Source organism: Nomascus leucogenys, chromosome 7b (genome assembly GCF_006542625.1).
Source record: "Nomascus leucogenys isolate Asia chromosome 7b, Asia_NLE_v1, whole genome shotgun sequence".
Lineage (NCBI taxonomy): Eukaryota > Metazoa > Chordata > Mammalia > Primates > Hylobatidae > Nomascus > Nomascus leucogenys.
Genome location: NC_044387.1, coordinates 36,392,102 through 36,408,916, shown reverse-complemented (window position 1 = coordinate 36,408,916; position 16,815 = coordinate 36,392,102). Strand labels below are relative to the sequence as shown.

The following is a 16,815-nucleotide window of genomic DNA, read 5'->3' as shown; positions in this document are numbered from 1 at the left end:
CATGAGACAACCTCTGCTAGCTTCCAACTTTTCTTCGGAAGCTTCCTTACGTCTCTCTCTCAGCCTTCACAGTATTAAAGAAGTTAGGGCCTCACTCTGGATTGGGCTTTGGCTTAAGAGAATGTTGTGACTGGTTTGATCTATCCAGACCATTCAAACTTTATATCAGCAATAAGGCTATTTGACTTTCTTAGCACTCATGTGTTCACTGGAGTGGCACTTGTAATCTCCTTCAATAGCTTTTCCTTTGTGTCCACAACTTGGCTAACTGGCACAAGAATCCTAGTTTTTGGCCTATCTCAGCTTTCAACATGCCTTCCTCACTAAGCTTATTCATTTCTAGTTTTTGATTTAAAGTGAACACTTGAACACTTAGAGAACGCTATAGGGTTATCAACTGGCTTAATTATAATACTGCTGTGTCTCAGGGAATAGGGAGGCCAAAGGAGAAGGAGAGAGACAGGGAACATGAAGAAGGTGAAAGCTTTGGTGAAGTATGTTCAAGAGAGAATGGAAGGAAATGGAAATGGCAAACGTGGCCTGTATAACTCTTTCAAAGAGTTTTGTTCTGGTGATGATCAGAGAAATGAGATGGTAAAGCAGATGTGTGGTCCAATGAGTGTTCTGCTTTTGTTTTCAAGATGGGAGAAATAGCAGCATATTTGTATGCTGATGAGCAGATTTGATAGCCAGGAAAACTTTAATGATTCTGGACATAGAGAAGAGAATTGCTGAGCTAATTTCTTTGACCAGGCAAACTGAGATGAGATCTGGCGCACGAATGGGAGGCTGGCCCTTGCTGGTTCAGATAGTTCATCCCAAGAAGTAAAAGGGTAACCAGAGTATATGGACTCAGATGCTGGAGCAGGAGAAAGAAGTAGGGGAAGTTCTCTTGTGGAAATATTCTTCTAATTGTGTTGGCTTTCACTGAAACAGTAAGCAAGGCCATCATCTGAAAGCGGGGATGGGGAGGCAATGTAGAGATTTCAGGGGAGAAGAGAAAGGATCAGACTGTAAAACAATACATGCAAAAGAAAAAGAGCTAACTGTTTTGTTCCCCACAAACCAATGACTTATTTTAGGAAATATGACAACTCTCCCCCTTTATAACCTATCTACAAAGCTAGAAAGTATTTCAGATTCTTCCCTCTCCCTCATTCCTCCATCAAATCAATCACTAAACCTCCTAAACAGAAGTGTAACCAATCCACAAAAACCTCTTTAGCAGCTTTCCTGCCTCTAAACAAAGCACGCTCTCTGCTTATGAACAAATATGAAAGTTAATTATCAAAATATATCAAGTGTCAAATTACATGGCTCTGGGTTAGAAGTGAAGAAAATGGTTCAAACTTACTGCCGTAGCCACCCAGATTTTTAAATAACAGCAAATATTTCCTGGCATTAAAAAAAATTCAGTACCTCCTTTGCATGACATTAGAAGGCTCTTCGTGATCTTGCCTCTGTCTACCTGTCTGACCTCATTTCCAGGCACTTCCCTCCTTCTAGTGGATGCTCAAACAGTGTAGCAAAGTAATAGACATATTCCCTCTGCTCTCAGTCTGTCAACAGAGGCAGAAAACGATGGTGCAGAAAGATATAATAGAGACATACCAATGAGCATTCCCTGTGAATATTAAGTAGTGAGTACTTATATTATGTGCAAACAGAGATCTTATGTAGAACTGTTAGTATTTGTGGCATAATATTTTAAAAGTCTTGGCTGGGTGCAGTGGCTGACACTTGTAATCTCAGCACTTTGGGAGGCCAAGGTGGGCGGATCACAAGGTCAGGAGTTTGAGACCTGCCTGGCCAACATAGTGAAACCCTGTCTCTACTAAAAATACAAAAAATTAGCTGAGTGTGGTGGCGGGCGTCTGTAATTCCAGCTATTCGGGAGGCTGAGGCAGGAGAATCGCTTGAACCCAGGAGGTGGAGGTTGCAGTGAGCCGAGATCATGCCACTGCACTCCAGCCTGGGTGACAAGAGTGAAACTCCGTCTCAAAAAAAAAAAAAAAAGTCTTTCAATACCTCAATAATTTGCCACCATACAAAGAGGCAGACATCTTCCTCTTTTTCTCCTTGGTGTTCCCTTTTTCATGCTCTACTTCCTCTTTTCCCTCTGATTTAAGACAACCTTGAACACCAATTTTTGTGTAAACCTTTGTGTAAACCCAGTCTATATCACCTCTCCTCTGGTAGTTCATATTATTTTTTAGTACATGAAAGGTGAGAAGTCAAAATGATTTTAAGAGATCATTTTAATTAATGAGCAGAGTTCCTCTTTTACCCTCTGGCTAGTTTTAACGAAACAGAAAAATAAACATGGATATATATGTTCTACATAATAAATAATGAAAGTACATTAGTATTATGTCTGGTAGGTTAAAGTGTCTCCACAAATTCTCTGATACTACTCTTTTCAAGAGCTGGAGCCTAATTCCCTTCCTCTTGAGTAGGGTGTAGAACTTAAAGCCTCACTGCTAAAGAACAGAATGCCGGGAAAGTCTTGGTGATGGACAACTTTGGAGACGAGGTCATATAGAGCACTACTGCTTCCTCCTTGCTCATTTTTTCTCAAATTGCTCACTCTGGAGAAGTCAGCTGCCATGATGTAAGGACACCGAGCAACTTATGAAGAGCCCACATGGTGAGGAATGAAGCATTTCTCCCAAGAACCTCTTGAAAATGGATGATCAAGCATAAGTCATGCAGCCCCGGCCCACATCCTGACTGTGTGAGATACCTGAGCCAGAAGGAACCAAGCTTGCTAAGCCACTCCAGAATTCCTGAACCACAAAAACTGTGAGACAATAAATGTTTGTTCAGAATCACTTAGTGTAATTTGTTATCTTGCAAGAGATAACCAATATGGCATAGTACTTATGATTATCAAATAATTTATAACAATCAAATAGATCTAGAATTCTAAATCCAGGTCATTTTCACTCCATTTCATTACTATAAACTGATGCAAAAAAATTTAAATATTTTTGTAAGATCCTCATCTCTTGCTCTTTGATTTAAATTCAGCCTGGACTATTAATTTCCATTCTATGATCAAAAGCAAGTGGAGATTTAGCATAGACTATTAATTTCCATTCTATGGTAGAAGAGAAGCAAATGGAGCTTTTTAGATAAGCATTTAATAACAAGGAATACAGGGTATTTAACAGTTGATAAAGCACTTTACCTATGGAATCTTAGACATTAATGGATGAGTATAGATGTTTGTACATATCTATTGAGAGCAGAAATTTCATTAACAATCACCTTAACTCTTCAAGAATGCATGAAAACATGAAAATTATTTTATAGTCAAAATCCACCCCAGAGTGCAATTATATGATGTTGGGTTAGATACTATACGAAGAAATGTTTTATACTTATCTGGTTCCAGATCCCTAATATCCATTATTCAGGGACTATGTAAAACTTCTCAAAATTAAATTTATAAATCATCTATTAAATTAAAAATGTAATGCATTCCAAAAAGTGCTGAAATGGTTATCTTGAAATTACCAATGAAGATAAGCTTCCTATTGAATAAAATATAGTACTCAGTATGAACCAAATTTTCTGATCATTAAAAATAGGGTACCATTTGGGTACACAAAGCCTACCACATTAATTTAATCTTCAGTTTCAAGTTTTTATTCACTCTTTCTTTTTCTTCTTGATCAATAGTGTAGACTTGGGGATTTCACATATTAGCACTATGTTTTTCATCTGCTGCTCTTAAGAAACATTCTTCTTTTAGGAAAGCAGTTAACATCTTCATAATATATACTTCGTTATTTAAAGGGCAGTGTGCAGAAGGAAAAAGAAAGGATCGTCACTATCACAACCTCAAGTCCAGAACAAACAAACTTTGCGGAGTACTTTTGTTTCTAAAACAAAACTACAAGAAAGAATACTGTGGGTAATAAATGCAGTGAACAATTTCTAACTTTTCCTTTTTTTTTTTTTTTTTTTCAGGCTGGCGTGCAGTGGTGAGATCTCAGCTCACTGCAACCTCCACCTCCCTGGTTCAAGCAATTCCCCTGCCTCAGCCTCCTGAGTAGCTGCAATTACAGGTACATGCCACCACACCCGGCTAATTTTTTTGTATTTTTAGTACAGATGGGGTTTCACCATGTCGGCCAGACTGGTCTCAAACTCCTGACCTCAGGCAATCCGCCCGCCTTGGCTTCCCAAAGTGCTGGGATTACAGGTGTGAGCCACCACGCCTGGCCAATTTGTAAGTTTTCAAAAACGTAACTAGCCAATTCTTTAAGACTAAAATAGATCTAGATCAACTGGTAGTCTGCTATTAAAAACTCTGCTTATTTTTACAGTTATATTTTCATCTATTTTGACTTAAAATTGAAGGATTATGAATAAAACTGTAACATTTATTTCCTCCAAGTTTACTTGCCAAATTTAAGAAAGCCGCAGTCAGTACTGTGAGTGTGAGAGATCACAGACAAGGACTCCTTGGCCTCCACCCTCCATGGAGATCAAGCATTTGTCATCAGGAGCATTTATGTGGTTCCTCTCTTGAGGCTGTGAGATAAACACAGCAGGGCACTTTCATCTCTCCCCAGGGATTTCTCTAGCTTCCCCAGTTCAGTCTTTCCTTCGAACTTGTGTGTTGCATATTGGACTCATTTAACATTTATCTTGTCACCTTATATACATATTTAATTTTTGGTGTACAAAAGCACCTCTCCAACTTTTTTTTTTTTTTTTGAGACGGAGTCTCACTCACTCTGTCACCCAGGCTGGAGTGCACTGGCACGATCTCAGCTCACTGCAGCCTTCGTCTCCCAACCAGGTTCAAGCTACTCTCCTGTGTGAGCCTCCCGAGCAGCTGGGATTGCAGGCGCACGCCACACACCTGGCTAATTTTTGTATTTTTAGTAGAGACAGGTTTTTACCATGTTGGTCAGGCTGGTCTTGAACTCCTGGCCTCGAGTGATCCACCCCCCCTTAGCCTCCCAAAGTGCTTGGATTATAGGCGTGAGCCACCGCGCCCAGCCTACCTCTCCAAATTGAAAAAAAATTTAAAAGCAAGTATCTTCTTTGCTTCATTTAAAAAAAAAAAAATCTACAAAATGCAGTGATTCAATAGTTATTTGTCAAAACAAGATAATTTAGGAGAAATAAATGAAAATATTTTTAAATGAGCAGACACAATCATAAAACTTAAATTCTATAAAACACTTATTTTTGTATTTTGTAGTTGGAATTACATATCTGATTTCATGAATGCCTCAATTTATGAGTTTCGGTAGGTGTTAATCACTTGGATTCGCCAAAGTATAAATCTCATAAAAATTAGCTGATACTTTTTGAATCGTTTTAGTTTTTAAAAGGAAGATATAAGCTAAAATGCTAAGATATTAGCTAAAATGATCCTTTACCACAATGTAATGAATTTATCCTAAATCCTTGATTTTAACTGCCATATTTGCATCAAAGAATTGCAAGTATATCACTAAGTATGATAAAATAAAACCAAGATGATAAGATAAAAAGAGAGAAGGAGGAAAGAGCTCTGATTTCAAATTGAATTTCTACTTAATAACTGGAGTTGACATTCAACAATGATGGTTCAGCCTAGCCTGAAAGACATTATTGGATATAATCTCTAGTTCATATCAATAAGAAATTTTCAGAGCTTGCATTATTTCATAATGTCCTGCTTTCTACTCCTTATCCTCTCCTCCCCAAATAATCTACAGAAAAAAAAAAATCAGTAGTCCCTGAGTGACAAATAGGGCTCTGAGGAAGAGTTAATATTTAGGGTCGGTTATACCAGTGCAGCCACTATAAATAAAAAAGAACACTCATCTTCACTATGTCATAACAGGCAATACATCAGGGGAGGGCAGTATTTCACAAATAGGTCATCTGAGCTAGGGGGAAAGATCTGAGCTTCTCTGTAATTCTTTACTAAACAAAAAAAAGAATTCTGTCTGGTTATAGAAATAATTAATACAAATGACAAAGATAAAAACTGGTCTAAGTGCCCAGGTCTGAAAAATCCAGAATTAACTTTGAAATAAATTTAATAGCAGCCATAAAAATTCACATACCTGTAACTTTTTTTTTTCCTTATGCTTCATTTGTAGTCATGGTTCTTCTCTAGAGCAGATTGGCTCAGATTAGTATGAAACATGCTTCTGTAACTCTTTTATCTCTGGTAAAAATTTTCTTCTAGATTCCTCTTAAGGCAATATAGAGGACGTGACTATGATCTCTCTCTTGTTCTCTGTCATCTCATTTTTCATCTTAAAAAGTCTGTCTGCAGAGCGGTTTAAACACTAACATTGAAGGGCCAGCAGAATACAGCCAGGTCTCCTTGTTGCCACCTCAAGTCCTGCTTCTGCATGCAGCCACATTAAACACATCGGTGTACCTTCCACTCCAACAAAATCAACAATAATTTAAGTGCTTACTGCAGAGTCTCAAGGAAACACCAATCAGGAGGGAAGCAGAGTGCAGCCATCATCCATAGCAGACTTTTAAGAAATGCTCTTCTCTCTATTATGACCCCTACAGTCTGAATGCCTGGGTTTGAATCTCAGCTTTGCCAGTTTTTAGTTATGTGACTTTGAGCAAGTTCCCTAAATGTTTCATGTCTCAGTTTCCTTTTTTATTAGGTAGGAATAAGATAATGGGTTACCTCTTATGGTTGTCATGAAGATTAAATGAACTACTTGCCAGATCATTAGCACAGTTTTCACAAGATTTGCTCAATAAATATCACACATGTTTACTGTCTCCTACATACAAGGCAGTTATTTCCAAAGTCCTACCCCATACTCCTCAGACTGCTCCCTCATATACACCCTGGACTGGCTCTCTTCTCTCCCTTGATCACTTTTTTCTTTCTGTCTTTATTCATTTTCTCCAGTCAGTAGCTCTTTGACCTTCCAAAATAAATTATTTTAGCCTTCTCACACTTCTCCAGTTTCTTTTTCCACTTTGCCCATTAACTCCATTCTCTAGAAGGGAGTAGGGAGAGGGGAAGATTGCAAAAACTTAACCTCTATGATTTTTTTTCAAAAATTACCATCACAGATGTTTAGTAATATCTATGGTCCTTACTTGTAAAAAAAGCACTGCTGTATCTATAACAGTTATGGTTATAACATTAATGAAAAGAACTCCCAAACATTTTTAATTAGTTGAAATACTTTACAAGAATAAGAGGCAAATAAAGAGCTTAGATATTTCAGTGAATCTTAAAAATCTTCCTGCACTTTCTGGCCTATGTTATAATTCAGACTTTAGTATGCAATAGTCAACTACTCCATTCAAACAGCTTTCCAGAGTTGGTACCAATGTCTTTAAAAACCAGTGTCACCGAAAGGTACCAGGATATTTTGTAAACAATCAATATTTAATGATTCAATAATGACAGTTCTTTTTAGGTTCCTTGACAATTAGTCGGAATGGGTATTGGCTTACTCGATAAGTCTGGACTTAGAAAAAGAGAAAACACCAAATTCATTTTGCCTCATTTATGAGGAAAAATAGAGAAAAACACGTTTCCCTTAAGTTTAAAGTTTCTTAGAGGGAAATCAATAGACTATGTCAGGGGCTATGTTGGGATCCCAGTTAGCTGAGTACTGGCTTTGGTCCCAGTTAGCTGATTATTATGTGGTTAATGACCTCTTCATGCAGCTCTTATTCCTTGTCTCTCTTAAAAGCTCTATTAGTTCTACATCTCCTTTTAAAGAATAGTAGCTGACACACTTCCAGTGTGTCAGGAACTACCTTAAACGCTTCATTCACATGAATGCATTTAATCTTCCCAATAACCCTTTAAGGCAGATCCTTTTATTGCCCTTATTTTGCAGATGAGGAAACTGAAGATCAAAGGGATTAACCAGTTCCATCCTGGTTTGTCAGCCAGCAACCAAGTGGTAAAGATGGGATTCAAGCCCAGAGCAAGCAATCTTAATAATTAGTCCCAAAAGCCTCCCTGCAACTTTCCATTTTGGTTTAAAATTTTCATGAGAAAGAGTAGTTATGTGTACATACAAAAGCAAACACTACTCTGAGTTTGTTTATACAGATATAAATTTAAAGATAGTTCTGGAAGTCAAATATTGCACCTTGTTAGTGGCCTGGGTTTATTTTTTGGCCAGCCAAATTACTTTTTATATTATAACAGCCACGCTTGATAGTGTGTCTGTTCTGTCTCTCTTCATTCTTTTCTCTAAAAACGTTAATTCTCAGGAGAAATAATTTTGAACTTGGCAGTGTGACCCTGGGAAGAAAGGGAGCAAGATGAGAAGGACGGAGAATGGGGAGGGTCAGCAAGATGTTTAAAAAGCTGTGTTCTGGGCCAGGCACGGTGGCTCACGCCTGTAATCCCAGCACTTTGGGAGGCCGAGGCAGGCGGATCACGAGGTCAAGAGATCGAGACCATCCTGGCTAACATGGGGAAATCCCATCTCTACTAAAAATACAAAAATTAGCTGGGTGTGGTGGCACGTGCCTGTAGTCCCAGCTACTCAGGAGGCTGAGGCAGGAGAATTGCTTGAGCCTGGGAGGCGGAGGTTGCAGTGGGCCGAGATCATACCACACTGCACTCCAGCCTGGTGACAGAGTGAGACTCTGTCTCAAAAAAAAAAAAAAAAAAAAAAAAAGACCGGGCGTGGTGGCTCATGCCTGTAATCCCAGCATTTTGGGAGGCTGAGGTGGACGGATCACGAGGTCAGGAGATCATAGCCATCCTGGCTAACACGGTGAAACCCCGTCTCTACTAAAAATACAAAAAGAAATTAGCCAGGCGTGGTGGCGGGCGCCTGTAGTCCCAGCTACTCAGGAGGCTGAGGCAGCAGAATGGTGTGAACCCGGGAGGTGGAGCTTGCAGTGAGTTGAGATTGTGCCACTGCACTCCAGCCTGGGTGACAGAGCGAGACTCCGTCTCAAAAACAAACAAACAAACAAACAAACAAACAAAAAACAAAAGCTGTGTTCTGGAAGCCCTCTCTTGAATAAAGTTACAGATTGAACATCCCTTATCCGAAATGCTCGGGACTTAGAAGTGTTTCAAGTTTTAGAATATTTTTGTATTTTGGAATATTCGCATTATTATCAGTTGAGCATCCCTAACAGAAAAATCCAAAATGCTTCAATGAGCATTTCTTTTGAGGGTCATGTTAGCACTCAAAAAGTTTCACATTTTGGAGCATTTTGGATTTTCAAATTAGGGATACTCAACCTGTATTTAGTCCCCAGTGAAGCTACTGAAGATTTTTTAATCTCATGAAATGCTTAGTGTAAGAGTCCAAGCCTCATATTAAGTCACCACAAGGTAAAACAGACACCAGCAGGAGGATGTGAGAGCACAGAGAGAGACACGAGAAAGCTCAGGAACCCAGCAGAAGTCTAAAGGAGAGCTTCGGGCTATTTGGGGATCTGTGGCCGAACCCACTTCAATCAGATCTGTAAGAAGGCAGCAGGTCCTTGGCTAAGAGTGGGGTTATATATTCATGTAATGAAATTTAAATCATCTCTCAGTAGAATGCCTAGAATTAAAAAGACTGATACACTATGTGTTGCCAAGGATGTGACGTAAGGGGAACTCTCATACACTGCTGATAAGAATGAAATATGGTACAGCTACTTTGGAAGAGTTTGGAAGTTTCTTATCAAATTAAATATCTACCATATGACTTAGCAACTGCCCTCCTATGTATTTACCCAAAAGATGTGAAAGCATAAGTCCACACAAAGGTCTGTATGCAAACACACTGACAGCAGCTTTTTTTTTTGTAATAGACACAAACTGGAAATAACTGAAATGTTTATCAACTGATGAATGCATAAACGAATTGTAGTATATCCATACCATGGAATAAATCACTCAGCAATAAAAAGGTACAAACTACTGATACATCCAACAGTAGGGCTGAATCTCACACCCATTAGGCTAAGTGAAAGAAGCTAGATACAAAAGACCACATACTGTATGATTCCATTTAAATGACATTCTAGAAAAAGCAAAACAATAGTGACAAAAAGCAGATCAGTGCTTGTCAGGAGCTGTGGGTTAAGGGAGGAGGAGGAGATCAACTGCAAAGGGGTACAGGGGAACATTTGAAGTGACAGAAATGTTCTATATCTTGATTGCAGTGGTGGTTACATGATTGAATATACATATCTCAAATTCATCAAATTGTACACTTAAGCTGGGTAAATTGTATTATATGTGTATTAATCTGTTCTCACACTGCTATGAAAAAATACCCAAGACTGGGTAATTTATAAAGTAAAGAGGTTTAATTGACACACAGTTCCTCATTGCTGGGGAGTCCCCAGGAAACTTACAATCATGGCAGAAGGCAGAGGAGAAGCAGACACCTTCACACGGCGGCAGAATAGTGTGAGTATCAGTAGGGTAAATGCCAGATGCTTATAAAACCATCAGATCTCATGAGACTCACTCACTATCACGAACAGCATAGGGGAAAACGCCCACATGATCCAATTACCTCCACCTGGTTCCGCCCTTGATACGTGGGGATTATGGGGATTATAATTCAAGGTGAGATTTTTGGTGGGGACACAGCAAACCATGTCAGTATGTAAATTATATCTCAATATAGCTGCGGTTTTTAAATTTTTTATTTAATTTAAGTCATCCACACCGGCAGTCATAATATGGAAGAATGTATATCCTGAGGATACTTTCTATAGAAGGGGCCATCCTACTCACTTCTTCCTAGTGATTCCGTTGCATTCTCATCAGTTCCCCCAATCCTGACTGTTGGAGAAATTGTTCACACTATCTAGAAAGAGAAGCTTAATCAGGGCATAATTCAGGCTGAATCCCTTTGCCGGTACAAAGCTGTTTTGGGGGCCACGATTTTAAAGTATCCTTAATAACTAAAAGCTGAACATTGTCTTCCTAAGTGCATGGAATCTTAGTCTGTGGTTTATAACTAGGCCTGCCAGATGAAATTTGAGTTGGATTTGAGTTCAGATAAACAACAAATAATTTCTTAGTATAATGATGTCCCAAATAATGCATGGGACACATTTTTTAAAAAATTTGATATACCTGGCAACCATATTAATGACACAATAATGATCAGTCCATGTCTTTTCAATTTTATGTATTCATTCACATACTTAGTTAATTAAACTAATTAATTAATCTCATATTATCTCATTGCTGCAGGCATTTTTAGTTACTACTGTTGGAACTACACTTTTTAAGAAACCATATGGCAACTCTAAGGCACTGAGAATGACTACTGAGAAGTAACTGACTTAGGGCCTTGTTAATCAAATTGTGATCAGCAGACCCAGGTAATCATCAACTTGGTACTTGTTAGAAAAGAATCTCAGGTTCTACCCAGACCTACTGAATTCAGAATCTGCATTTTAACAGAATCCCCAGGTGATTCCTATGCACAACACAGTTTTAGAAGCACTGATTTAGAAAGCTGTGTTTTAGGCAAATTTCCAGGCAGTGATATGTAGAATGGACTAAAGGGAAATCGACTGCAAGGATAGAAACACCTTACAAGAACATTTAAAAACCTCAGGCATTACTTCAAAATCTGAATCATGGTGCATGCAGGTAGCACGAATAAAAAGAAAAAAATACTGAAATCAGAAACATTCTAATGAAAAAAATCAATGGGGTTTGGTAACAGACTAGATGGAGGAGGGAGAATAAATGTCAGAATTTGAATATAAATCAGGTAGAAGCATCAAGTACTTCTAATATGATTGGCAGTGGTTCTCAACCTTGGCCACACATTGCAGTCATTTGTGAGCTTTAACAAATACTAATACCTGGGTCCCAATCCTTGAGATTCTGATTTAAGGTGAAACCTTGGCATTAGAATTTTTAAATGCTATACCCAGATAACTGGTAAAACATTTCCGCATGTGTCTGTGAGGGTGTTCCCAGAAGAAATTAGCATTTGAATCAGCAGACTGAGTGAAAAAGATTCTCCCTCACCAATGTAGGTGGGCATCATCCAATCCACTGAGGGCCCAGACAGAACAAAAAGGCAGAGGAAGAGCATATTTTGCTCTCTCTTAGGAAGCTGGGACATCCATCTTCTCCCTCCTCTGAGACAACAGAACTTCAAGTACTCAGATCCTTGGACTCTAGGACTCACACCAGCAAATCTCCCAGTTTCTCAGGCCTTCAGCCTCAGACTGAATTAACACCACAGGCTTTCCTGTTTTCCAGCTTGAAGATGGCAGACTGTGAGACCTCTTGGTCTCCACAATTACATGAGCTAATTTCCATAAATAAATCCCCTCATATATCTTCATATATCCTATTGCTTCTGTTTCTGTGGAGAACCCCAATTAATACAATTGGTAATCTTTTAGACTTCTCCAGTTGGTTGTAATACACAGTCAGGATTGAGAATGCTCAATTGAAATATTCAGTTTAACTGATAATTTATTAACTCTTTTTTCCAAATAAGTGTAAAATGAAGAGGGAATTCGGTGATAACAGAATCCAAATCTTCTAGTTAGGTGAAATATAAACTAACATATTTTCATTTGCCTGTTAAAATTTCAAATTGAAATTTACATAATTAGAATTAGCTATGATTCCCATTTTTTTCAAAACCTCAATTTGAATGAAATCAGTTAATGACCACTGTAGTTGGATGAGCATTTATGAATATTACTCATACTCCTAAAACATAATATGGAATGAATTGATTCTAATCACAACCATAATTACATATCTTAAGATAGAATAAGGCCTTCAGGAAGAGGGGAGGTAGAATATGACCTGCATAAAATTTATTTCTAAGTAAATGGCCATAATAAAGTAATTACCAGAATTAGGCCCTGTAACTAAAAATCTGAATACAAAAAAATCAAGCAGAACATTTAAGAACTTTATAGCTAATCTGTCACTAAAGCATTATTTCACATATATGCAAAGTAAATACAAAATGTTTTTCAAAAAGAAAAATATTTCCAATGACCTTTCATAAAATGGAAAATTGGCTTACCTCTTCCCTATGATTCTTAATTGGCATACAAAGAATGCTTTGTGTCTTGTAGCCTGTAATTTGGTCAACTTCTGCATTGAACCGAGGATCCTAGTATGGAAAAAGAAATTCAATTTAATGACTGACCTGTTCAAAGATTGATTTGATTTTTCTGATTTATTAGATTAGAGAAATCTAACCTTGGACTTACCTTGTTACTCTGAGTAACAATTTTATCGTTGTGAAAGGCATCATCATGTAAGTACATATTATATTTGACAAAGATAAATTTAAGTTTGCTGAGCTTTTTTATAAGCAGCTAGTGTTTAAGAGAAAAAAATACAGACTCGAACAAATGTTCAGAAATAAAGAAAATTCAAAATATTAACCACTTTAGATAGCTGTACTTAAATTCAGGAAAAAGTGGCATCTCTCCACCTCTGTAATATCATCTCACAACCTGATTCTATTGTGCCTCCAGAACAACCTTTTCAATAAATGACTTTACCTCCCTTGTAAGGGCTCTTTTACAGTTCTTCAGTATTCTGTACTTCTATCTCAAGTATTCCTAAGAATTTAAATTATACACATATATACACAATCTGATTGAGTCAGATTGTAAACAATCCTTTAATCTTTTGAATTTCCCCTTTTACAAGGCACATTATACACATCCAATCATCATAAAGGACTTCTGAGGTGTTAAATTTCTAAGTATGAATTAAAGAAACAAAGGTAAAGTTTAATTTTCCATTACACTTTAGATTGGGAAGATCTCAAATTAGGCTGTAAACTCTACGAGGGTTTTTTTTTGTTGTTGTTGTTCATTACTGTATTCCTAGCACAGGAACTTAATCAAAAGCATGTGTTAAATCAATGAAGGAATTCATTAACAAATAATACCACGGTTATCAAATGTTATCATTTTTACCTTACCATATAGTTTAAAGCAAATCTTGTCAGTAAAGGGAAAACCAAAGTAGAGGAAATCAATAGCTACAACTACATGAGGTAAGAGTGGAATGGAAACAAGCATTCCAGGACATAAACATCTGAATGAGTGCTGTTCCCTTCAAAGCGACAGCCTTGGGGAGTTACATGCTCAATCTAATAATAGCATCACTGCTCCAAAAACTACGCAGTTGGAATTCCCTTCAGAGAATATGGAATATCCACACTGGAAAAGCTCATCTTTTGATGAGCTTTGAAGGTCATTTCTTTTTAAAAAAATAAAAAATAAATTAGTCACAGTAAAGCTGTGAATGAAGTGATTACACTAGATTCCATCAATTGGGGTCAGAAATGAGGCCAATTTTCAACTGAGGGCCCAACTTAGCTTAAAGATAATTTCAAAAGAAAAGCTATAAAATGGTGAAAAATCAGCATAAATATTTTATATTATAAGCACTACTACATTTTTGCTTTTTCTGCAAACATGCTCAAAGTTATATGAATTGAGATGTAGAGAAAAATTTTAGCTGAATCTTCCTAATAAAATTCTTATTTTATCTTTAGATATTGTCTAAAGAAAGCAGACAAGATAATGATGTTGATGAATTAAAGAAGAGAAAAATTATTGATATATAGTGAATTATTTTACAAACCAATAAGTAAAACATGAATAAAAATACATCCTCAGTGTTACTTTGTTAATAAACGTTTGAATTATGAGACAATTTATAAAGAAGACTTAACCCAACTACCTAATCAAAGCAGTAGAGTTTGACAGATTAAATTTAGTAGGAACTTTCACATCTTTTTTGTGTCTACTGTTAGTTTAAAATCAACAGCAGTTCTGAATTTTACTCTCCAGTGAAGTGGGTGGGAATAAATACATCTTTCAAATTTCATTTGAGGTGAAGTTCCAAACTCCTGACATCTCAAGGAGTTTTCCTTTAATAATGCACTCAGTGCAAAGACAATATACATAAAGGAGTTCTAACCCCTCTAGGTCCAGTAAACATCAAAGAAAAAAATGGAACACTACAATCATTGTGATTATTCCTTTCACCGTTTGTTTACAAGAACATGACAGTATGAAAGAACACAAGCCTTGGATGTCCACTTGCCATAACAAAGTATCAGGTACCAGAATCCCTTCCTGCTGAAGACATCTATAAGACTAGACAAAATACAAGACAACAAAGCCATGGGCAGAGCAAAGAGAAAGACAACATACCTCATTGCCATTCAACATTCTGGCTTTCTGCCTGAGGGCGTTTTCCTGCTTTAGAGAAGGCAGGTGCTACCCAATGACAGCAACACTTTGAAACAGAACTGAATGGAGCTCCAAACTTCTGAAGTGGTTGGAAAGTATAAAGCACAGGGGCTGTGCTAGGGGGTTGGAAGGAAGATGGTTAGGAAGCGGTGACCAAAATATACTGAGTTTCTAGTCACTTTGGGCATGTATAGGGCAAAAAACCTAAAGGACTAGCAAAAATTACCTGCTGAAGGCTAAAAACTGAATGTGACACCAATTAGTGAAGTGTTTAGAGACAATGGAGTTCCAGCCCAGCCAGAGTAGAGAATTCATTCAGCAGCTCAGGCATTGAGACAGGGAAAGACCACTCCTTAGGAGTAAGGACTATACCATATAGTTGGGGGTACTCCCTAAGACTAAATTCAAAAGATCCACTCTAACAAATAAGACCAAGCCTGACAGGATCAAAAGAATCTGCCAGTAATTTTACTGCCTGCCCGAACAAATCTCATCCCTTTTTTAAAGGAAGAGGATATAATCCAAATATAGTGAAACAGACTATGACCAGCAGACAATACAAAATCACCACATATGTAAAGAAACAGGAAAATGAAACCCATAGTAAAGTGAAAAAGTAGTCAATAAAAAATGACCCCAAGATGATTCACATGTTGGACTTCACAGATAAGGACTTTAAAGCAGCTATTAAAAATTAATGTAGGGATTTAAAGAAAAATATAGTAATAACTTCTTTGCAGAGATGGGAATCTCTGCAAGGAAAGAAAAAACTATTAAAATAGTCAAATGAAAAATCTAGAACTGAAAAGTATAGTGTGTAAAACACCAAGTTCATTAACACATTTGACAGCCCACTGAAAACAGCTGAAGAGTCAGTGACCCTGAAGATAGATCAACAGAAAGTATCCATTCAGAAGGATTGAAAGGAAAAAGAAAACAAACCATAAAACATTAACAAAGTTTCAGTGTCTTTTAGGATACTATCAAGTGTGTATACACACACACACACACACACACATACATATATTTGTAGTCCCAAAGATAATAAAGCTGAAAAATATTTAAAGACTTATAAAGAAAAATTTCCCAAATTGATGAAAACCTTAAGCTTACACACATGGTGTGAAAATGATATGTAGGGTGAAACATATAAGTCGAAAACAATACAAAGGATGGCTGACCTCTCCCATGAAAAATGAAGACAAGAAAAAAATGAGAAAGCTCTTTTTTAAAATATTGAAAGAAAACTACTATCAACTGATAGTGGTTCATCTATCCAGTGAAAATATCCTTCAAGAACATAGGCAAAATAAAGGCATTTTCAGATAAACTAAAACTGAGAGTATTTGTCAGCATTGTATGTACTATAAGAAGTGCGAAAGGAAATTCTGTAGTCTAAAGAGAAAGATACTAAAATCTAGAAAGAGCTAGAAATGTGGCTTGAGCACGAGTATATATATATATAAAAACAATAAGGAAGCCTAGTCTTTCATTTTTGGAGAACAAAACACCCAACAGAGGAAAAAAAGAAGAAAAATAATGCATCTTTAGTTGGATGAAATTGGAAGTATCAGTATGAATTCAGTTGTTTTTATTATAATAAGTGGATAGATACAGAAA

The 16,815-nt window shown here is 37.2% G+C and overlaps 1 protein-coding gene across 2 annotated transcripts in view; it reads right to left on the bottom strand.

Moving 5' to 3' along the window:
- PDE5A (phosphodiesterase 5A) overlaps positions 1–16,815 on the bottom strand; it is a 140,073-nt gene that overhangs the window by 90,834 nt on the left and 32,424 nt on the right. For both annotated transcript variants that reach the window (XM_003271321.3, XM_003271322.3), the window contains exon 3: positions 12,999–13,088. In XM_003271321.3, the coding sequence (XP_003271369.1) occupies positions 12,999–13,088 (90 nt within the window). The remainder of the gene's footprint in view (positions 1–12,998; positions 13,089–16,815) is intronic.